We start from the raw sequence: 22,954 nt of genomic DNA on the forward strand, positions 1-22,954 counted from the left end.
CTGCTGGCTGTGCTGTGAGTCAGGATGTGCTGTGCTTGGAAGGGCAGCTGGAGACAGAGCAGGGCTTGAGCACAGCTCTGGGGGCTTGCCAGCAGCGCTCCAGCGGTGTGGGGTGCTGCCAGATGTGGCTCCCTGTGCCTGCGAGGGCACCAGAGGCTCCGGGCAGGGCTGGGGCAGCTCAGTGTGCTGGGACCAGTGCTCAGGTCAGTCCTGGGGCCCGGCCAGCTGCAGGAGTGTGGTCCCTGTCCAGCCACGCCTGTGACACAGCAGTGCCGCCCTAGGAGTGCTCCGATCTGGGTGTCACGGGCTCCGAGTGTGGCTGGGCAGTGCTGGTCCCCAGCCCTGGTGGCCCTGCTTGCAGCAGGGGCTTGAGCTGGGTCACCTTCAGGAGTCTCCTCAGCCTGAATTATTATTGAAGAGTATCTATCAACACTGCTTGTCAGAACAGAACTGAAGCAAAGCCACTGGTTATCCCTCACTCTGAGGGCAGTGGTTTTCCTTTGGATGCGTTCAGTGGGACCCTTGGAAAGTGACTTCTGTGGTTTGTCCCCATTTATGATTTTTGTACGGAGATTTTAAATTCATATTACTTAAATAATTCCTGTTTTTTTAAAAAATGGAACTAGGCAGAGTTTTTCCTGCTCCCCCTTTGGTCCTGCTGCCATTTTGCTGAGGTTGGGGTGACCCAGCTGTGTGGAAGGGATGATGCCATCCCTTCACACATGGCTGTGTGAGCTGTAGTTTGTCTCAGGTGTGTGCTGGGGAGGGCACAGGCACGCTGTGCACCAGGGTGAGAACCAGTTGTCACCTCTGCTCCTCTCTGGACCTGAGTGTGCTGTGCTGTGTGCTCAGAACTGAAGGAACCCCTGGCTGTGTCCCATGTCAGGCTCTCTGTGCCCGTGACTTCAGCCTTGCCCGTTCTCCTCCTCCCTACCTGACCTGGCTGCAGCCAATATCTGTCTCTCAGCAAGAGGAATTTGAGGAAATGCAGCAAACTTCAGCTCCTGGGGCTAAATTCTTGTGGTCTATAACAGCAAACTGTGTTGAACTAATTGACAACCAGCTTTAAATGTACCTCAATCAAGCAAACACATTGATTTATTTTTTCCTCTCTCGTCAAGCACTAAGCAGCTTCCACAAAGTTTCCTCCCCAAGAAGTGGATAACTCATCTATTGTGTAGTAAAACTGATGAGCAGTGTTGACTTCTATACAATCCTTTCAGTATGCTTAGGGAGGAAGGAGTTCTTAGGCTTCTATGAATGTTTGGCCACTTAAAAAAAGGCAAAACAAAAAATAGCCCAACCCAAAACCACACACAACAACAAAAGATGATCCATTTTCTCTGGATGTCTTTGAAAGAAGCTTAGAGACAGACTGGAGAGAAAGGCTATTGATTTTGTTTGACCTCCAAAGAGACTGCGGTCAGTGTATTTTCCCCATTGGAAGTGGTTCAGGACTCTGAATTTCTGTGTCAGCGTTTGTATCCTGAAGCTTTTGCTGCTTCTTCAATAAATAGCAAACTGTAGGGAAAGGTAATGCTGGTCTAAATTTATTTCCCTCTGGATCTGCCCTTCCTTTCTTTTTCTTTCCTATGTAGCTTGGTCGTGTCATTGCTGAAGCATTCACAATCTCTTTCATTGAACGCTGTGCAGGTTCATGGGTTAAGCTGAGACTACAAGCATGGTTTTGTGATCCCTCTCTTGCTTTTTCCAGGGCTGAGCCAGGTCTTTTCCCAACTTCTTGCCTGCACCAGCAAGGAGCAAGATGCCTTCCTGTGTAGAGTAATAAATGCTCTAAAACCCCCCACTCTCTCTTCTACCCCGATTATTCTCAACCTTTGCAGAGGAAAGCCTTCCTGACTTTTGCTTAGTCTCCTGAAGAGAAACAGATTATTCTGTCTGGGGACTCGTTTGTACTGGAAGTGCTCTGCTTGGTTCAGGTCTGTGTAGTTTTGTAGTTTTTGTAGATGTTCTTGTAAAATTGCTTATGACAAATGATGTGTCCCTTCTCTGGCAGCCACCTGCCAAAGGATGGCTTCCAGGGATAACAGTACCTGTGGGATTGGTTGATTGTCAGGTCTAAATGAGCTTTTTGGAGCTCCCTGCGAGATGAGCAGTGCCAGTAGGCATCTGCCCATGCCAGGGTGTCAGCTGTGTTATCTTTATTTATGTAACAGAATGCCTCCCGTGCTGTGGTTTGGGGTGTGTGTTCAGCACAGCCAGTTTGCTGCTGTCAGACCCTCCAAGGGCAGCCTGGCAAAGCTGCCACAGCAGAACCAGCTCCTGGTGGGGAGTTGCTGGTGTTGGGCACCAGCTGCTGAGCTTTGCCAGCCTGAGCTTCGTTTCTAACCCATACGGACAGAGCTTCTCCTTGGAATCCCCTGTTCAGAGGAAGGGCTGGTCCTTCCAGCCAGCCCTGCCAGCCTCCCCTCTGCTCTGCCCGTGCTCTGGGCCAGGGTGGAGGCTGCTGCTGTGTGAGCCCTGCAGCGTGTGTGGGCTGCTGACAGCTGCAGGACACCAGGTTCTAACTTGAACTCCATTTCCCACAGAGCAGTGGCCAGGGCATCCCTAAAAACAGAGAACGAGGTTTGTTCGTGTAGTGTGTGGGAGCCAGGCTGAGGCTGCAGCCCGTGTTGGGTGTGTAACTCTGCTGATCCCCAGAGCAGGACTTCGAGGGTTCCCCAGAATCTTTCACTGCTGTCTTCAGCCCAAACACCCCTCTCCCCACATCTGCATATTCAATTACATTAACCCCTTGCAAATGGCTCAGCAGTCACCTCCGGGAGGGGTGACAAGAGGGAGCTGAGCTGTTAAGCCTCAGCACAAACAGGAAGGCAAGGAGCTGATGGGAAGAGCTCGTGGGAGGGGGTGGGTTTGCAAGTGGGTAGGACAGGGCAATGCAGAACGCCTGCCATGGGACAGTTTACTAATATTTACTGAATTAATACAATAATTATTGTAATTATTGCATCCATTTGTAATTATGACTTCTAATCATGTTTACAAATAAATACAATCATTATTATTAAATTAATACAAAGTTCAGCAATGCACTGCTTGCTTTGGGAGTAAGTAGTCCTGGGCTTGTGGTCTAAACACAGAGTGGGCTGTTAGGTATTGCTCACCTCAAGGTCACCGTGAAGCTTTGTTAATGAATAATCAGGAAGTTTTGCCAGAGCCCTGAGCAGCAGGTGATGGAGCCTCCCAGCCAGCTGAGCCTGGTGCTGGAAGGACAGGCAGTCTCAGGGAAAGCAGCAGTGCTTTGTGTTACCCTGCTGCAGTGGCTTCCAGCAGCAGGACGTGGGGATGATGGATCAGAAATATGACAATTTCTTGTTAAGGATCAACATAAAAAACTAAGAATATGTAGAAAAGTAGAGATGTCCTTGTGTCTTAAGTGCCTGTAATCTGCTTGTCAGAGCTGGGTACCAGAATATCCCTTTGATTCTCAAAGGTAATTGCACCTCTTAATTAGCTGGGGAAAAAAATTCCCGCAGCCTGAGATCTCGCTGTATAAATTATAATTAACCCCTTGGCACTGGAAGCTGAGATTTCCTGCCCCCAAGCACGAATGTAAAACGCATTAACAGCCCTTGACGTCAGGCCCTGGGCAGACCAGGGGTCAGGCTGCCACCCCAAAATCTGGCCACGCTTCCCAGGGAAGATGCTGGGTGCCACGGGAACCCAGGGGGAAGCTCTAGTTCACCATCTGAGGGGTTTGACCTGCTTTCTTTTCACAGCTGTAATGTCCCAACAGGAAGGACAGCACAGAGAAAGCCAAAGCCAGCCTGGGGAAGAGCTGGGAGCGAGGAGAGGATTTGTGAGGCGACATGGCCGGGTGCCCCCGCGTGAGAACGGCGCTGGTGCTGCCGCCCGACACACCTCCAGCCCCAGCATTGTCTGTGCCAGACACACTTGGCTGTGCCTGTTGTGTGCAGGGCTGGGCCACCCACTGCTGCCATTCACCAGCATCCTGTTTTTTTGTCTCCTTTTCATGGTGCCTGCTCGGGATGAGCCTTGGCTTCTCACGCTGGAGGCGACCTGTGGTGAAGTGCCAGGTTGGGATGGAGGTGACAGCAGGGCAGGGGGTGCCCCGAGCCTGTGTGCACCTGTGACACCTCCCTGCCTGCTCCCCTCATCCAGCCCTGCCGAGCACTCGGGAGGCTGCTCCACAGTCGCAGAATGGCTCGGTTTGGAAGGGATCCTGAAGGTCACACAGGTCCCCACCAGGAGCCTGTGCTGGAGCTCCTCAGTCCCTGTTGGCTGCTTCCTTTGCTCCTGTGGGGTCCTGGATGCACAAATGGCTCCCTGTGGTAAGGTCAGGGTGCAGCTTTGTGCTGGGCTATAAAGCCCTTGGAGAAGGTGGTGTTGGCCAGGAGCTCCTAGTGCCACCACTGTGGCGTGTCCTTGTGTCCCTCTGTGCTGTTGGCATTGGCCAGCAGTGTCCCAGCAGTGGCCGCCAAGCTCGGGTGGCGGCAGCAAACGTGGGGACACTTGGCAGGGTTCAACGGTGGCTTGGTCCACCCGTGCCAAGGGTGGGACAGCCTGGTCCTTGGCTTTGGCACAGGGATGTGGCCAGCAGGGCTGCCTGCACACACTCAGGGATGTGCAGGGTCAGGGTTAGGTCTCTGTGCACTCCAAAGGCTGGAGGGGGAGATAGAAGCAGGACAGCCAGAAGGTGGCCTGGCAGGGAGGAGGGATGTGATTGCTGGAAGGAGGGTTTGCTTTGGGCTTTGTCCTGTCTGTGTGTCTGCAGATCCTTGGAGTGAATTCTGTGCTGAGTCCTCCGAGCTCCGTGAGCTCTGCCAGTCCCAGTGTGGGTGGGTGGGGGCTGCACACCTATAGCAGAGATGTCCCCTGCCAGTGGCACCTGCCACCTCCAGGGATCTTTTGCCATGCAGGTCCTCAGGGCCACCCCTTCAGGGTGGGGAGAGGAGGGCAGGAGGGTCCATCCCAGCAAGGACAGAAAGGGAAAGAATTTTGGATGGAAACATGGGCCTGAGTCTCTAGATAAACTGAGATAAATAGCAAATAATACAATATAATACAGATTTTCTGCCATCAATGCTGCTTCTTTAAACTCAGAATGGTCCCCCCAGAAAAGCTATTGGAGATATTACCTCTTTTCTTTGCTGGTCTTTTAATACCACAGATGAGGACTGGCTTAGTTCTGTACTTGATTTTTTTTATATTATATTATATTAACATGGGATTTGCTTTTCTTAATCCAAACACTTATGGTTTGAATACAGACTTATATTTAAGATTTTTTAAGTACCTTTATTAAAACATAAAACTAATTTTACAGTTCTGACAGGTCTTATTTAAATACCGAGTGCCAGATGCCTTTTGTCCCAAATGACCTCAGGAAAGAAAAAAAAAAGGACTTTTAAAACTTCTCATGCAATTAAAATGCAGTAAAAGGGAAGTATATAGTCTTACATATGCTGAGGACTAGGGGTAACAGTTTAAGAGAAGTCCCGTGATAAATGTTTCCAAAAATAAATATGTGAAACCAAAGGTGCTAAAGGGAGAGTTAATGTGATACCTGATTTTTGAGTTGTGGTGGTTGTTGCATTATTTCTGTTGCTGCTGCCCTGAGAACAGTTGTAAGAATTGTGCTGTGTATGTAGGGAGGAACCTCTCCAGAGCGGCTGGTGCAGAGGATTTTCTCCAAGGTCCTTCCCCTAGGTGCTCCTCAGGGTGCAGCTGTGCTGTAGATCAGTCCTTGCCCACATTTTTGAACCCTCACCCCAAACCACTCACACTCTCCTATATCCTCTGACCCCAGATTTTCTCTGCTGCATTTAATAACAAGTTATCTTTTATCTGGCAAAAGGGAGCTTCAGCAACACAAGCATGAAGAAGAAGTCAGGTATCTCTGAAACTGTGAGCAAATCCTGCTTAAAATCTTAAAACAGAGAGGAATTTTTCCCATGTGCCAGAACATTTTTTTCTGCTGCCTCTGCTCCTTTGGGTTCCAGAGCCACAAGAATCCCACTGAAAACACCAGAGCATCCTGCAACTTTATTTTCAGCATATTTTTCACTTGCTGGAAGAAGGGAATGTTACAATGATCCCCTTTGAGAAAATGCATAAACACATTTATATTCTGATCCATAAAATTAATTATCCTGATTTCAGCTTTTATTGGTGCAGAATAAGAACCCTGCTTGGTAGAACTTAACATCTTTGTGTATTGGGCACATCTGATAATCTTAATTCAAACCTATAGACACATTTCTCCTGATAAGCCCCGTTTTGGAGCACTCACACAGCAGTGCAGCCTGGACAGGCTGGAGTGTGTGAAGCCATCTCCGTGTTGGGATGTGGCAGGGATTGATGTGTTTGGGGCTCCTTGGCAAGAGAAGGAGGTGGTGCTGACATCACTCCCACTTCATCCCTGGGGACGAGCAGGAGGGAGGTGGGCAGTGCTGCAGGGTGCCCTGCTCTGTGCTGAGCTCCTGGGCACACAGGGACACAGAGCACCTGGGGCTCCCGGGCTGGTCATTCTCTCCTCACTGTTATTTTTGTGTCCGTCAGTGTTTTTATTTGGTCCAGCTGAGGCTGGGAGAGGCTGAGAGCAAGAGAGTCAAAATAACTTGCTGGGGGTTTGTTCCTGCAGTAATTCTAACCCTCTCCAGGATAGGGAAGGTTCACACTCTCTCCAGACCCGAGAGGCTCCAGCCTTTGGATGTGTTTCAGCGAGGAGCTCGGGGCCAGGTTCTGAGGTTGCTGTCTGTTGGGCTCGACTGTGTCAGTAGGAGTTTATTCAAATGAGAATGATCAAAGACATCAGGGTTTGGCCCTTTATTTTTCATTTTAGGTGCTTTTTCAAGCATAACAGATCTTCTGAACTTTTTTGAGGCTCATCCTTCAGTAATTCCTGACTCGGAGCCTGGCAGCTTGTCAAGCAGTTTTCCTGTATTTCTCTGTAGAAATACTGTCCACTTGAGCTGTGCTTGGAGGCAGCAGGACACCCTGGTGAGATAGAGGAATTTCTGTGCTAACATTCTGGACGTTTCTCCTTCCAGGCTTATTTCTTAGTCATGGCAAGTTTGCAGGTGGCAAAGTTCAGGCAGAATTTGTTCACAGCTGTCCCCACCCAGGCGTTTTTAAAGCACAAATCTCCCCAGCTCTGCTTTCACTGAATCTTCTCTAGACAAACTTATTCACCATCAGTGAAGCAACTGCCAAAATATTTTTAGTGTCTCTTATGGTGAATTATGTATAAAACATCTGCAAGAGGTCAAGTCTGATTTCCCAGTGCTTAATCCTATTTTGTAAGATGTGCCAAAGGGTGCAGATGGCTCCATGTCAGAATGACAGGATTTTACTGTCATTATTACATGGCTAGGGGATGACCAGCCTCTGGGCAGTGCCAGCTCGGGCCAGTAAAATGGTACTTATAGCTCAGATGGGGGTGGGGGTGGTTTTCTGTGTGTTGCTTGTTTTTCACAGAATTACAGATTCAGGGATTTGCAAAGTTTTATTTAAGTTGGACAAAAATCTCTTAGACCTACCTTGGTATTTATTCTGTTTTGATTCTGGTCTTATATCTGCTGAACTCTCAAACAATTTTCATATATGTAGGCTAATGAAAGACCTCAAATTAGCACATTTTCATTTATGCTTCTCCCAAGATGTGGTGACGAGAGTGAGTTTGTAGGGACTATGTTTGGAAGCTTTGTCATCCTAGAGGAGCCTGGGCGGTTTGGGGAAGAGGACTTTTATGTTTTAGAATCTCCTTTTTACCTTGATAGTGCCATTCTGGCATAAACAACACATCTCTACAGGGTGGGGAGGCAGAATCTGCCCGAGATGTTCCCTGAGATACTTGGGGAGCACCAGCTCAGCATCATCCCCTCATTCCCTGGGTGTGTTTTGTTAGCCACTGCTGAAGAGGTAGGAACATTTTTGGGGTCGGCATCCCTACAAGGTAAGAGCTGTGTAATGGCCCAGGCCAGGTTGGACACAGCTTAGAGCAGCCTGGTGTAGTGGAAGGTGTCCCTGCCCAGGGGGTTGGGACTGGCTGAGCTTGAAAATCTCTTCCAACCCAACAAATCTGTGATTTTATGTTTCTAGGAATGGTGTGTCAGGCTTAACTAGAGAGTGATATTAAATAGTGAAGAGTGATATTAAATGGTGGAGAGTGCTATTAAAGAGTGGAGAGTGATATTAAACAGCATGGGAGTGATTTCTGCCCTGCCCATCCTGGGCTGTGCAGCCTGTGCTTGGTTCACTGCAGCACAGCTGGCCTGGGCTGGGCACTGGGGCTGGTGTGCTTGGCACCAGCACAGAGATTTCAGCACGTCTTGGCCCCGTGTGCTGCAGACAAGCCCAGGGAGTGCCAAGGGATGGCTCAGAGTGCTGGATGTGGGACAGGAGCCTCCCTGCTGGGGAGGCGCTGCTTTGGGAGTGGAGCCTGGAGCTCTGCAGAGGGGAGAGCCCCAGGACATGTGCCAGGAGGGGAATGTGGGCTCTGTGCCAGGCTCCTGCACCTTTCCCCATCCCACTGGCCAGATGGGCAGGAAGCAGCACCCAGCTGTCCCCATAGCTGTCCCCAAAGCTGTCCCGTAGCCGTCCCCATAGCTGTCCCATAGCCTTCCCCCCACCCCGCACACACAGGCAGGACCCTGGGGCTGTGTGCGGGTCTTTATCAGCACTCAGGACTCCCGATGTGTGAAGTCCTTTGTGGGAAGTATTTGCAGGACGGCTTGCTGTAGTGGAAGTGCCTTTGAGGTCTTTGCTCTTTAGGGATTTTCTTCTGATGTCTCCCATGCAAATATTTGAGCTGTCTGGCTCCGAAGAGCTCGCAGGTTTTGTCTGCAGCCTGTTTGTCCTTTGTTCACACCGAGCCCTCGCTCCTGCTTCCCTTCCCTTCCCTTCCCTTCCCTTCCCTTCCCTTCCCTTCCCTTCCCTTCCCTTCCCTTCCCTTCCCTTCCCTTCCCTTCCCTTCCCTTCCCTTCCCTTCCCTTCCCTTCCCTTCCCTTCCCTTCCCTTCCCTTCCCTTCCCTTCCCTTCCCTTCCCTTCCCTTCCCTTCCCTTCCCTTCCCACCCCTGATGAGGCAGGACAGCGTGGCCAGGACTGGGCTCTCAGTGTGTGAGGGATCCCTGAGGGATCCCCAAAAAGTCTTTGTCCGCAGGTGCAGGAGGGTGATGACCAAGTGAAAGTCACAGAATTTAGAAGAAATCCTCATTTAGAGTAACAGCATCTTTCCAACCCTGGGTCAGGACTGGGAGCTGCTCCCTGGGCAGCCTCTGCTGACACCGAGCACTTCTCTGGCTTGTGCAATGCAGTGCCTTAAAACAGAAAATACCTGGAGCCTGCAGCTGCTCCTAGTGTTCCTCCCCACCAACATCCCTTTTAATAATTTGGTGTGCGTGTGCTGTGCTCAGGACAGCGTGAGCTCAGGGCACTGGTATGTGGGTCAGAGCACCAGCCTCACTCACTGGGGTGCTTACTCCTCATTTGCACCTGAATATTTGGGAAGGGAGTTGGGCTCTGTGGATTACAACTATTAAATACCTTGCAGTTTGCAGGACTATGCAGGTGTGCAGACAAAACTTAAGGATGCAGCCTTGATTCCCTCACTGGGCCACAGGCTGCAGGCTTCATTAGACCCTCCAGACTCTACCTAATTTTGGTTGTTCCCTCATCATTGCATCATGAACTGTGGAGACGGGGTCATTCTCTCCCATGCTGTTGTTGTGGAAGGGGTTCACATGCTTTTGGTAGGGGCAGGCAGCATTTGAACAGGTTTCAGCTATTTTAAGCACTGTTGGCTGTGCTGGAGCCTCTGGAGGAGATTCAGTCTGAGCAGAGTGGATTTTCCTCTCCCATCAGCTGTGATCTGTGCACTGTGAGCGATGGGAATGTCCTGGTTCCCAGCACCAGGGTAACACACTGGGAAAGCTGCCCTCCATCACATGTGTCAGTGCATCCTCTTCCTTCCCTGGAAATGGTTCCAAGGCTCAGAATGGTTCCCCTGACTGTTCCAGAAAAAGAAGTGCTACCAAAGCATCAAAACCTTTGTCCCCTCTGGGATCCTTTTCACCAGGAAATCTGTTGTACCTGGCTGGCTGCAGGGTGCCTGTGGACAGTGGAAGCAGCTGTGTTCCTTTTCCCTGTGGCTCCCTTTGCAGGGGGTTTCTCCTAAAAAAAAACCAAAAAACCAAAAAAAAACAAAAAAACCAAAAAAACAGTGATAGACTTGAAGGATCCAGTCCTTCTGCAGCCTTCTTGTGTTTTTCTTTATCTGGACCAGAGGATTTTGTGATTGGCACTTGTAAACCTTACACTTCTCAGGTGCCCTCTTTCTCCTCTCTTTCCCCATGCTTTTTCTGGCTCCTGTCCTCCCACTCCCAGGAAATACCTGGAAGATAATGTGGCATGTTTTCTGCCACCTTCACATATCTCCCTGACTTCATGTTTTCTTAGGTGGTAGATAGCTTTTCAACATACATATATATATGTAATCCTTTTCACCTAGACTTGTGAGGAATTCCAGGCTCTTCCAGTGGGAGTTTTCAGGAAGGTTTAGGTTAAATGGGCCAATAAGGCAAAACATGTAGCAGGAGATCTCACCCTCTAAAGACATCTTTTCTCTTTCACTTTTTTTTTTTTTTTTATTCCCCTGGAAAATATATCAGAATATCTAGCTGTCAAAGAATTTAAACAATAACACCTGATCTGAGGATTGGAGCCCAGGGCCTTTGAAAATAAAGATTGCAATCTCTGTGTGGTGAGTCCAGGGACAGATGGGGCTGGAAGTCAGGTGTGCTGAGCAGCAGATTGATGTGGGATGCTGCTCTGACATGGGGCACTCATTTTATTTACCTGAGCGCTCCTGCACATTCTCTTGGATTTTTCCTGGCACTTCCATTGTGCCATGGTGTGTTTAACATGGGACAGGATTCTAGGTCCCGTTTGAATTAATGTAAAACATGTTGGTGGTAGCTGAGCTTTTCTCCTGCTGCCTGTAAGTGGAGGGGGAGACGCGAGCAGGCCCTGGCCCTGGGTCAGCCTCCAGGAGCTCTGGTTGCATCCTTCAGGCTGGGATCCATCCCAGAGGATTTTGGATGTGTTGTTTAAGGTGCCTGTCCCTGCTCCTGAGAGAACTTAGGGAGATGCTGCTGCATAAGGAAACCTCAGCTGCCAGGGGTGCTGCAGACAGAAGGCAGCTGGGTCATGACTCACCCTAAAGCTGCACTGATCTCTCTTAGGGAAAAGGGGGTCCCTGGAAATAAGAAGATGTTTCCAACATCTTAAGACAGATTTTGCAGAAGTGGGAGCCTGTGTGAAGCCTTGGCCTGAGCCAGGGGAGCTCAGGTCACAGGAGGGATCAGACAGCTCACAGCTCCTGTGCTGAACCTCCTGCCCTGCTCCCACATCCTGGCTGAAGGATGGATGCTGCTGTGTTTGCCAGCTCCAGAGTCCCGCTGGGTGCTGCTTGTCCTCCTCTGCTGGGGCTGTGCCATGGGCCTTGCCTGGGAGGGATTTCAGTGCTGCTGTAACCCCTGCAGCCAGCAGGAAAGGTGACTTCCATCCACTCCTAAATTATGGCATTATTTTATTAGATCTTTAAATTTTAGTTAAATTTTTTATTTTAAAAGGGGGAGGAAGGTATCATATTTTAATTAGTAGTGGTGCCAAAGGAAACCTAGATTAATTATTTGAAATCACTCCATCCAGATGGTTTTAATTTTCACAGCAGGGAACCGGCATCTTTTTAAGGTGATATTTTTCAAATTAAAATCAGCTTGGATATTACTCATACTGGCTGCTGAGCAAGGGGGTGGGGAGCACGAGCCAGCATGCCCCGTGTTTGTGCATCTGAGCACGGGCTGCCAGGGGACCTGCATCCCAGGGCTGTGAGCTGCTGCCTGTCCCTGGGACCCCAGCTCTTGTGGGGCAGGGTTTGTCAGAGGCTCCTCCTTGGGCTGGCCAGGACCAGTCCCTGGCGTTCAGAGTCAGGCTGGAGTGGGCAGGGAGTGGCTCTCAGCTCAGAGGGAGGTTCTGTCCTGCTCTCACTGACCCCTGTGCTCCTGCCTGGTGCTTTGGCCCCTCACCTCTGTGGCAGCTCCTTGGTGCTCTGGCTGTGGCTCCTGGCTCCTGAGCCAGCTTTGCTGGCTCCACAGCCTTCCCTGGTGTGCTTGCTGCTGCTCTCCCTCTCGGGTCTGCCCTCCATTCCCTGCTCACATGAGCAGAAGCCTTTCCAGAGCTGCCTCTAAGAGCAGGCAGTCCCAGCTTTGCTGTTGTGGCAATTGTGCATTGCACCTGAGCAGCCCCCTGGGCTCCCTGAAGCACTCCCAGGTCCCTCCCAGCCAGGCTGCTCCACCTGCCCTGAAGGAGCTGTCCTGTGTCCTGTGCCATCCCCTCTCCTGCCTGCCTCACCTGGCTGTCCCACTGTGGAGGGTGGTCACTGAAGTGGTCACAGGCTTGGTACAGGTGAGGGGACAAGGTGGGCAGGTTCAGGCTGCTCTCCATCACAGGTACCTAAACCCACAAGGTGTTTCTGAAAAACTTCCATAAATATCCATACCTGTGAATGACTGCAAGTAATATCTTGCTGTAATACAGACATTATCCCACTTGCTGTCAGAAAGAAGTTATAATTTAAATATCCCCTGTGATAACAGGTTTAACAAATATGTCTAAATATATCTAAATAAATGTAAGCAGACAGTAACTGGAAACCCCTGAACTTACAGATGTGACTGAGCTGTGAGGGGAGAGCTGTTTAGGGCCCTTGTGAGTTAAAGGTTTGTGATATTTGCACTGCTGCAGAAGCCAAAAGCTGACTTTACAAGTGGGAAAAATATTAATGTGTTTAAATGAAACAAACTCCTATTTCTATCCCCATGGTAAATCCTTACAATGAACATATTTGCTCTTAGAGGGCTTTAAATCTGAAATATGAATGCCAAGAAGAATGTGACTTTCTGCAGCACAGATCAAACATTCTCCAGAGTTTGGCAAAAGCTGCATTTCTATGCTGGGGCTCAGAACTCCCAGGCATGAGAATTTCCAGAGCAGGAGTGTGGAGCTGCACTTGCTGACACTCACACATTCTTGCATTGTGTTTCAACCATGTCTCCTTTCTCCTCCTCCATGTGGAGATGGATCTGAACCAAAATGTCCAGTCTGCCTGCTCCTGCCTCTCGGGGGAAATTCCTGCAATCCGAACCTTGAGCATGACTGGAATTTGTGTTTAGGTTTGAGATGGAGTAAAAGGCTGGATTTGGATCTGTCTGGGTTTTTGAGATGATGGTGGTGGTGATGATGATGATGATGATGGTGCACCGTTCTGCAGGCACAGCTGTGGCAGAGCAGGGGTTCATGGAGATGATCTGTCCCCTGCCCTGGCCTCTGCTGCAAACCAGCTCTGCCATCAGTACCCTGCAGGGCCCTGAGATTGGCCACGTGAGACCTGGGCCTGGACTGCCAGGAAGAAATTTGTGACCCCCTGGGAGCACAGGCAGGCATGGAGGGCATGTGCAGGGTGGGTGTGCAGCAGACAGAACAAGCAGTGCCGAATTTCTCCCTGCTGGCTGTTGTGGTGACCTTCGGGAGATCACTGTGATGTTTTGTGTGGCTGAACCTCTCCTGTGCAGTGTTTGAGGGCTGCTGGCTGTGGGGAAAGGGTTTTCTTTCTCATCATGCCAGTCTTTCATCTTCCTGAGAGTAAAATCCATGTTCTACCCTCCAAGAGCCCTCCTGAAGCGTGAAGGAGAGTGTTGTCATTGGAACAGGCTGCCAGGGCAGGGCATCACCATCTCCAGAGGTGTTAGAAGGCAGGTAGATGTGACACCTGGGGACAGGGTGCAGTGGTGACAACAACAGTGCTGGGGGAATGGTGTGACGTGATGATCTCCGAGGTTTTTTCCAACTTAAGCATTTCTCTGGTTCTGCTAACACTGAGCCGATGTTTCTGGTGAGGTGCTGGGGCTGGTGTGACAGACAGAGCCCACAGGTGTGTTGGTTCCTCTGTGCTAAGCCAGCCCAAAAGGCAGGGTGTCTGTGTGGGGTGAGTGCAGAGGTGTCAGTCCTGAACCGAGCTGTAAGCTCAGCCAAGGTGGTCCCTGGGGCTGTCCCCTGCAGGGCACCCCAGCCTGGTGTGCCTCAGTGGGACAGAGCCCTGGGCAGCTCTGCTGCACCCTGTGCCTTCCTGGTACCACACTGGTAAATGCTTTCTTTTCTTCTTCCTTTCCAAGCCCAGCTTCTAGTGGAAACAGACACTTTTGGCAGTCAAGTCCGGATCAAAGGGAAGGAGACAGATTTCTACCTTTGCATGAACAGGAAAGGCAAGCTGGTGGGGAAGGTAAGTGTTTCCCATGAATTCATTTGTAACCCGAGTGTTACCTGGAGCAGCCTCCTCCGGGGTGTACCGATGTGTTTGAGCCTTGTCTGTCAGCCTGGCATGAGAAGCAGGACGGGGGACGTGGGGCGCTCTACTGTGCACTCCATCCACCCCCAGCCTGGAGAACCAGCCCTGCAGGGCTGCTGCAGGTGTGCTGCCTCACCTCAGGTGTCACCTCAGCATCCCAGTGCCATGGTCACCTCCACAGCCCCTTCCTCAGCTGGTCCTTCTTTGGGGGACATTCCAATATGAATTTCCCCTAGAATTCCCTTAGGGAGTAATTCAGAGAAGGACGAGCAGAGCCCTGTGCTGGTGGTTTGTACTGGGCACCAGGGACTGGTGTGGCACAGCCAGGGCTGGAATCTGAACTTTGGGGGATGCCCCCCCAGTGGAGGCATGGAACAAATCCCAGTGAGTTCACCCCTGCAGCCCAGCTCGAGTGCTGCAGTAGTATTTTTTTTGTGTATTAACTTGTTTTTGTAATTCACACAGTCCTTCTTTATTGTTGGAAAAGATGGAAGCTTGCTAACCAGGCAGAGGTGTGTACAAAGCTGAAGTGCCACCAAAAAAATTAATGTCAAATAAAATATTCCAGCCTTGAAATCTCTGCTGCCCTGACTGCACCACCAGGAGTTCAAATCTAGCATCTTTGTGGCTGAGAAAAAGGGAAGCTGAGTTTTGTTTTGAGTCAAGGCAATGAAAGCCATGCTCCCAAACAGAAACCAGGAAACAAATGGCTCTGATGAGAAGTGATTTACTCTTGTGGTCCCAGGAATGACGCTGCCTTTCCTGGAGGATCCCTGCCTCTTCCACCCATGTTTCCTTGGGGAGCAGATGCTCTGGGGAGTCCAATCCCTGGTTATTTGCTGCCAGCCAGGGTCCTGTGCCTGACCTGCTTTGCAGCTGCCTGTGGAGGCAGGAGGCATCCAGGACACTGCTTAAAATCAGAGAGAAATGGAAATCATCACTCTGGGAGGGCTGGGGCAGAGCAGCCAATTCTCTGCTTCCTGCACTGGTGTTACTACCCTGCATGAGACCCCATTGTCTGGTGCTTGACAGGGAAATCATTTCAACTGCACTGAAACCACGCTGGATGCTTGTGAAGGTTGCACTGGACACAAACCTACCTTAGATTTTTCTGTGCCCTTATTTTGTGTCCTTTAATTGTGATCATAGACTTTTCCCCTGCAATGTTACGAGGATAATGCTGTTAATGTTTATGAGGTGCTGGTACCAGCCGTGGAGACCTTAGAAGCACTCAGGTGGGGTAAACTGAGCACAAAATCTTCCCTTTTTCTTCAGCAGACCTTGCCCCAGCTGAGTCAGCAGTGGCCCAGGGCAGCCCACAGCCTTTCCTGTTCTGCACAGGAGCATCCTGGCAAAGTCAGCATCAGTGTTTCCAAACACACTGGGGATTTTATGGAGTGTGTGTTCCAGGCTCATCCCTTGGCTTGGCCACTGAGCCAGGACACTTCCCTAGCTTGTCACCTTTCAGGCAGTGTGAACTGTTTCTTTTTTTTTTTTTTCATGGTGTTAAGCTGGGAAATGTTTTGTTACACAGGATAAATGAGTCTGTTGTTGCAAATGCTGCTGCCCTCCCAGCGCAGCCTGTGACAAGTTCCCAGAGCAGCCTTGGCTGGAGGGATAGAGGTGCTGGGCAAGAAAAGGTTCCAGATGTGCTGCCCGCATTAACAGCTCCTCATCAGCAACAAAAGAAAACAATATCATGTCTTCTTGATACAAAAGAGTGTGGTTTTCATTAGTGTCACGGTTTCAGCTCTCTTTGTGGCAAGAGTTTGAGGGAATGCTTTTTAGCCTGAATGCTCTAAACAGTCAGTAAACCCCAAGGAAAACATGAGATAAAAGTTACGCCTCGGCTTATACAAATATTTAAGTTCAGTCTGGGGGTGGTGGGAGATGAAGCCCACGCAGTGATTGTTCCATGGCCGTCCTGCTATGTTCCCTGGCAGGAGAGGAGCCATGGGAGCAGCCCGAGTCCTTGCCCTGCACAGTCCAGGACCAGCCCAGCACATGTTACCTGCCTTTGTTCTCCTCCTCACTCAGCAGTTCTGGATCCCCCCCCCCAGTTGAAAACCTGCTTTGAATTCAGCCCCTTTTGTGTCCCATAATCACCTCCAGAGAGTGCCAGGGTCAGGAGCAGGTTGTTGTTCTCAGCTGGAGCTGCTGATGGACACGAGAGCCCAGAGTGGACGGGGCTTTGCCCACCTTGGGGTTGGCTGTGCTGCAGGATTAACCCCCCTGATGAGAAGAGCAGCCTTTGTGTCTTTATTTCTGATAATTGCCCCTCCAGCAGTTTCCCAGCAGAGCCCCTGACGGAGCCTGCTTAGCAGCCCCAGACCTGGTGGGTTTTGTCTCTCTCAGGTGTTTGTGTGTGTGTGTGCTGCAGCCAGCAGTGACCAGAGGGCTCAGAGCTGCTCTGGGCTAACAGCAGCTGCTCTGCTCCTGGCACTCTGTGGTGCTTTGGAAAACGAGACAGGGGATGTGTTGTACAGCAGTGACTTTTCTGGGACAGGTGAGCAGCACCTCAAAACAAACCAGACTGTGTTTTTTTGTGGATTCTTGGTGTCATTTTGAAGAAGGCCCAAGAAATATTTAATTTTATTTCTTTTTACTCCTGCCCATATGTTTATTTGCCTATGGGTTTTTTGGTGCTGCATAAGAATTGTAGGTCCTGAGTTTTCTGGTCTTCCTGAGGTTTTCTGTGGACCACTGAACTTTATTGTAAAATCACAGAAGTTTTAGAGTTGGAAGAAACCTTAAAGCTCATCCCATTCCACACCCTGCCATGGGCGGGGACAGCTCCCACTGCCCCAGGCTGCTCCAAGCCCTGTCAGCCCAGCCTTGGGCATTTCTAGGGATGGGGCAGCCACAGTTGCTGTGGGCAGTCTGTGACAGTGCCTTTGAAATAAAGACTTTCTTCTTTATATATGGTATAAATGTATCTTCTTTCAGTTAAAGTCACTGCTCCTTGTCCTATTGCAATAGGTTCTGCTAAAAGGTTTGTCCCCATCTTTCTTTAACCTTTGTTAAATGCTGAAAGGCTGCAGGAAGTTCTTCCTAGAGGCCTCTCTTCTCCAGGCTTTATGGTGGAATCATACTACAAGGAGAGAGATGAAAATACAAAAATTCAGAACAAGAATGCCAGCTGCTTTTCTGAGAAACCTTTTTGTCTTTTAACAAAAAATTGTTAAACCTATTCATTTATCTCAGGCTTCTTACAAACATGGGGGGAAGAGGACTCAGAGGTGCAGTTCTGCCAAGGAGAGGCACAATGAGACTTGTCCACTTGTGACAAGGTGACAAGTCATCTAGAGCACAGCAGCTCTGAATATTGGCAGTAATTCAGCGCTAGAGGCAAAGAGGAGCTGATGGTCTCTTTGGAGGAGCTCTTGAGCTCCTAACTGCTTCTCCTGGGGAGTCCTTCTGAGGTTTTTCTCTCTGCCTCAGCTTCTCTTATCTTGTGCACTGAGATAAGGCCATGGGCAGAGTGGGGATTTCGTGTTTGCTGAAGGCTGGCAAGGGTAAAGCTTTGAAGTCTCCCAGGGCGAGGAGCAGCCTGAGCTGAGCAGGTGGCTCTCACCTGAGTTGGGCTCCAGCTGCTGCTGAGCCTGTCCTTACAGCCCATCTGGCTCTCTGGAACTGCAGGGATTGCCTCTCCCTGCCCTGCCCAGCCTCTGGCAGGACAGCATTTGCAGTCAGGAGTCTGTGTGAAGCCTGAACCACCTAAGCATGGCCAGAGCCTGCCCTTCCTTTGGGCACAGCCAGGGCTGGTGGCTGCAGTGTGGGGAGCAGAGCAGAGCATCCCCTGACCCCCAGTGCTGTATCCAGAAATTCCCTGTGGTTCCCTGAAATCTCCATGAGATGAGGCTCTCTGGTCTGTGCTGGTGCTCAGGCAGCAGCAGGTATCTGTGAGGAGGATATTTCACACTCCCACCTTCTTTCAAAGGTCCTTAGTGATCTGGTGTCCACACACTCTCAAAATCATTGCGGTATAGGGGCATTATTTTTGTAAAAGCACTTTAATGTGTTTGTTTTTATTCCACCATTCTCTGAGCTGAGTGTGAGCAGAGGGGAAAAGCTGTTTGGTGAAGGGTAGGAAGCTGCGGGTGTCTGAGGCAGAGCTGCAGAGTGGTGACAGATAATTTGTGTGCCTCCTTGGGTGTCCCCTGACACCACTGCAGCCCTCCCAGCACTCACACAAGCAGTGCTGAGCTTTGGACCCCAGGCACAGTCCAGCTCCTGAACAAAAGCTGTGCCAGCCAAGGCCTGGCTGTGCCAGGGGCGTGTCACTGGTCCAGGGGACAGGAGGTGGCACAGCTGTGCTGGTCACCAGTGCTTGTCCCAGCCCTGACCAGCATCACTGTGCTGGTGCCACTCACAGCAGACCTGCCTCTCAGACACAGCATTTCTGCTGGTGTGAATACTGCTTTCCAAGCCAATCTATTTCTTAATGTTACCAGAAAGTTGCTAATACCATATGGCAAGGCTCTCTGTATTTTTGCAGGACAACAAACAAATTGTTGCTAGATGCCAGACTGCTCTGGCAGAGCTTTATCACTGATGCCTGCCAGCAGTAGCCTTTAGGGGATAGCAATAATTTGGGGTTGTTTACATTACAGCTTTAAAATAGGGGTTTACTTGAGGCATGTGTGTGTTTAGTCAGGAAAGTTGGCTAAAAAAACCTCTGACAGCATCAAAGAGTAAAGGTGCCCACCATGGGCTGTAAATGTGCTCTTGGCCTCAAAACTGCTCTGGCCCCACAGGAGGAGCTGTGGGGGCTTCAGTAGGAACCTCCCTTTGCAGGGAAGGAGACTCCCAGGGGTCCAGGGGATTCTCCAAAGCCTTTTTGCTGTACCTGGAGCAGATTTCCATCAGTTGGCTTTGGTTGAGAGTGAGGTGAAGCTTTCCTGAAAGGCTGTCTTTGAAAAGCTGCGGGTGGAGAAGCAGCTGCTCCCTGCAGGGCTGGGGGCTGAGGTAGGGACGCTCTGGGATGAGCCCTGAGCTGGTGCCATGGCCCAGCCCTGCGGGGCATTTGGGTGCCAGGGGGGCTGCCAAGGTGCCAGGAGCTGTGTGGGGAGGGCAAGGACACCTGGGAGCTGCAGCTTGGAGCTCTGGTGCAGCACAGGAGGGGTTTGCCCTCCTCAGCTCATGTATTTAAAACCACACCTAACCGCAGCTTGGAGTTGGGGCAGAATTCTGAGTTTCACCGGGGTTTGATGCTTATCCAGAATTTTTCCAGGAGTTGCCCAGTATTCGGGTTGCTTGAAAGGGGCTTGTAAAACCTAACAATTTCTGAATGCTGAATTTGCAACATAAACACGAGCAGGGCTGGTGAGGCGTCAGGTTTAATAGCAAACGTTTTGTGGATCTCTCTGACATGCTCAGCCATAAGCCATTCTGACTTGGCATCTCATGTGAAAGCAAAACTTGACATGGCTTTTGCTGGACCTTGCTCAGGTCTCCTTAGGAGCTGCAGTCTGGGTCTTTGCTCTCCTGTGGGTTTGTTTTAGTTTAAGTCATCTAAATGAACACATGCACTGGACCCCGAAGCCAAGCAACTTTGGGCATTGCCATACTTTGGACAGGGAGACCTGATCCAGAACCATCTCAAGTGTCCAAAAATCTGGAATCAGAGCCTGCAGGATTGCAAAGATCTGAAAATCAATGAGATGACAAAACCACTTTTATTTTGGTTGGGCAATCAGAATCTTCTGCATTTACCTGATCAGGCATTTTATCTGCAACCTGTGGGAAAAAAAAAAAGAAAAGAATCCTTTTTCTGAAAATTTAGAAGCTGAGATTCTCGTGAAATTAAAAGTGGAAGTGGAAGCAAAACCACACTCCTCCCTTCTCACACCCCAAACATTGTTGAGAAGCTGGAGAGGAGCTGCAGGAAGGGACCTGGGTGGTCCTGGTCCATGGCCAGTTGGATCTGAGCCAGGAGTGCCCTGGAGCCAGCAGGGACCATCCCTGTCCTGGGGACCATCCCTATCCCGGGACCATCCCTGTCCTGGGGACATCCCTGTCCTGGGGACCATCCCTGTCCTGGGGCCATCCCTATCCTGGGGCCATCCCTGTCCTGGGGCCATCCCTATCCTGGGGCCATCCCTGTCCTGGGGACCATCCCTATCCTGGGACCATCCCTGTCCTGGGGCCATCCCTATCCTGGGGACCATCCCTGTCCTGGGTACCATCCCTGTCCTGGGGCCATCCCTGTCCTGGGGACCATCCCTGTCCTGGGGACCATCCCTATCCTGGGACCATCCCTGTCCTGGGGCCATCCCTGTCCTGGGGACCATCCCTGTCCTGGGGACATCCCTGTCCTGGGGACCATCCCTGTCCTGGGACCATCCCTGTCCTGGGGACCATCCCTGTCCTGGGGACATCCCTGTCCTGGGGCCATCCCTGTCCTGGGGGCCATCAGGGGCCAGGGAGGGATTGTCCAGCTCTGCTCTGGGCTGAGGCAGCCTCACCTCCAGTTCTGGGGCAGTTTTGAGCATCAAAATATAAGAAAGCCACCTTTTATATGTGAACATCTCCAGTTAACTTAAACTTCTCAGCACTGCCATAATTCTTCAAGTGTTTGCTCTGAAATAAAGCAAATTATCCTCTTATTAAAAAAAAATAAAAATTTTTCATGGTATTATTTTTATGCTAAGCACTTATGCAGGTACTGTGCAGGGGATGTGAGCATTGTGTGTCCTGGCTGTGTCAGCTCATTAGAGAGATGAGTAACACATTTACAGATTTATTGTGATTCCTCTTGAGGAAATGTCATGTTTCCTTTGGTTGTTTCTAAGAAGCCTCAGTTCTCTTCAGACTGAGCTTTGCAAAGTCAAGCTTCACTTGCAGACCAAACTTGTATTCTTGACCTCTGAATCTTTTCCTTATCCCATGGCTGGAAGATGTCTATCCCCTCCCAGGGAAGAAAATCATCTTCTTGAAAGCTATGTGATAATTTAATTTAATCCTTGCTGTGTTTAGGAAGCAAGTGTCACCATAAAGCTGCTGACCTCCTGTTTTTCATGGTGGCTGCAGCTGTGTGTCCTGTTGGACTATGTCAGTTCCCTAAGGTTTAATGTTAATTAAAATTGCTGATGGGGATCCCTGAGCCCTGGCCATGCCTTGTCTTGTCTGGGTGTGCTGCTGAATGCAGCTTGTGCTGACAGTTATCCAGTTGGATTTAATTGCCTTCCTCAGAGCATCTCATCTCCTAAGTGGAATTTTTTGTTGGTCTTGAGCAAGTCTTAAGATGAGGGTGATGATTCTTCTAAGCACTGCTTAGCAAATACACTGATGTATTTATTTAACTGCAAGAAGGAACAAAGCAGTGCAGCCTTGTCTCTCTCAAATGGGTGCAGCTGAGATCACATTCAGGAGACTCCTGCTCCTGTTTCTCCTTGGCATGAAGCTTGGTTTTGGAGAGGAGGTGAGAAATCAGAGACTGTTTTTGCAGTGGAGAATAAAACCTGTGCTCCAACAGTAGCAAAATAGAGTCTATGTGATATGACAGCTGAAGAACTATATTTAAGGTCAAAGAAAAGTAGATCCTGCTTAAACACATTTTTGTTCTTGAGATTCTCTTTCCTTGTCTTTTGGATACTCAAAGATACGAAGTTCTCCTGAGCGAGAAGCCTCAAGCCTTGCATTTGTTGCATAGGGATAGAAGTTGGTCACTCACAAGCTGGGACAAATCTGGATGATCATTTTTTATGGATGGCACTTGATTTGATGATAGATTTCTCTCTTTTCTTAGTAATGTAACTTGACATGAAGTAATGACATCCTGCATGCAAGCAATGACCTTTCTTGGTTCTAAATTCCCCCCATTTAAGCTTGACCCAGGGAAAGTGGTGTCGCTACTGGAATCTTGGCTGGATGAGATTGCATTTGTTTGAAATGATAATCAGTTTGCACAAACATGCAATGTGAACAAATACGGGACAGACCCAGGACTTGCTATAAGGTGAGCAACTGTTCTAGTCTCGCCATCCTGCTCCACTCATCATCTACACCTGGAATGTTAAACAATTTTTTAAGAAAACATTTCCTCCAGGGGCACAGTTGTCTGTACCACACAATCCCTGAGGCTGGAAAAGCCCTTCCAGGCCATGGAGTCCAAGGTGCCCAATGCCCACCTTGTCCCCAGCCCAGGGCACTGAGTGCCACCTCCAGGAATTCCTTGGGCACCTCCAAGGATGGGGACTCCACCTCCATGGGCAGCCCCTTCCCATGTTTAACAACCCCCCCCGATGTCCACTCTGAAGCTTCCCCAAGCCTGAGTCTCTGTCCTCTCGCCTGTCACTTGTTCTTGGAGAGAAGAGTGACTCCCACCTTGCTACAATAATATACTGAATTCAAGCCTACATGGAATAGGCTGCTGCTCTTAGATGGCTTTTACAGAAAGTGCAGGACTGGCCTTTGGAGGCTGGAGATGGCTGCTGGAAAAGAGCTCGCAGCAAAGCCAGAGAGCCCTTCAGCAGCAGGCTGTACTTTGTACAGGGGGTAAAAACACTTTCCCATTCCTTCCCACGTGCAGCCCCTCCCAGCTTCATGGAACTTCACCTGGT

General features: G+C 50.0%; 1 protein-coding gene across 1 annotated transcript in view; it reads left to right on the top strand.

Moving 5' to 3' along the window:
- Window positions 1–22,954, top strand: part of FGF18 (fibroblast growth factor 18) — a 42,381-nt gene that overhangs the window by 12,098 nt on the left and 7,329 nt on the right. The window contains exon 2 of the mRNA XM_062502162.1: window positions 14,218–14,324. Coding sequence (XP_062358146.1) covers window positions 14,218–14,324 — 107 coding nt within the window. The remainder of the gene's footprint in view (window positions 1–14,217; window positions 14,325–22,954) is intronic.

This window comes from Cinclus cinclus, chromosome 14 (assembly GCF_963662255.1).
Source record: "Cinclus cinclus chromosome 14, bCinCin1.1, whole genome shotgun sequence".
Classification (NCBI taxonomy): Eukaryota; Metazoa; Chordata; class Aves; order Passeriformes; family Cinclidae; genus Cinclus; species Cinclus cinclus.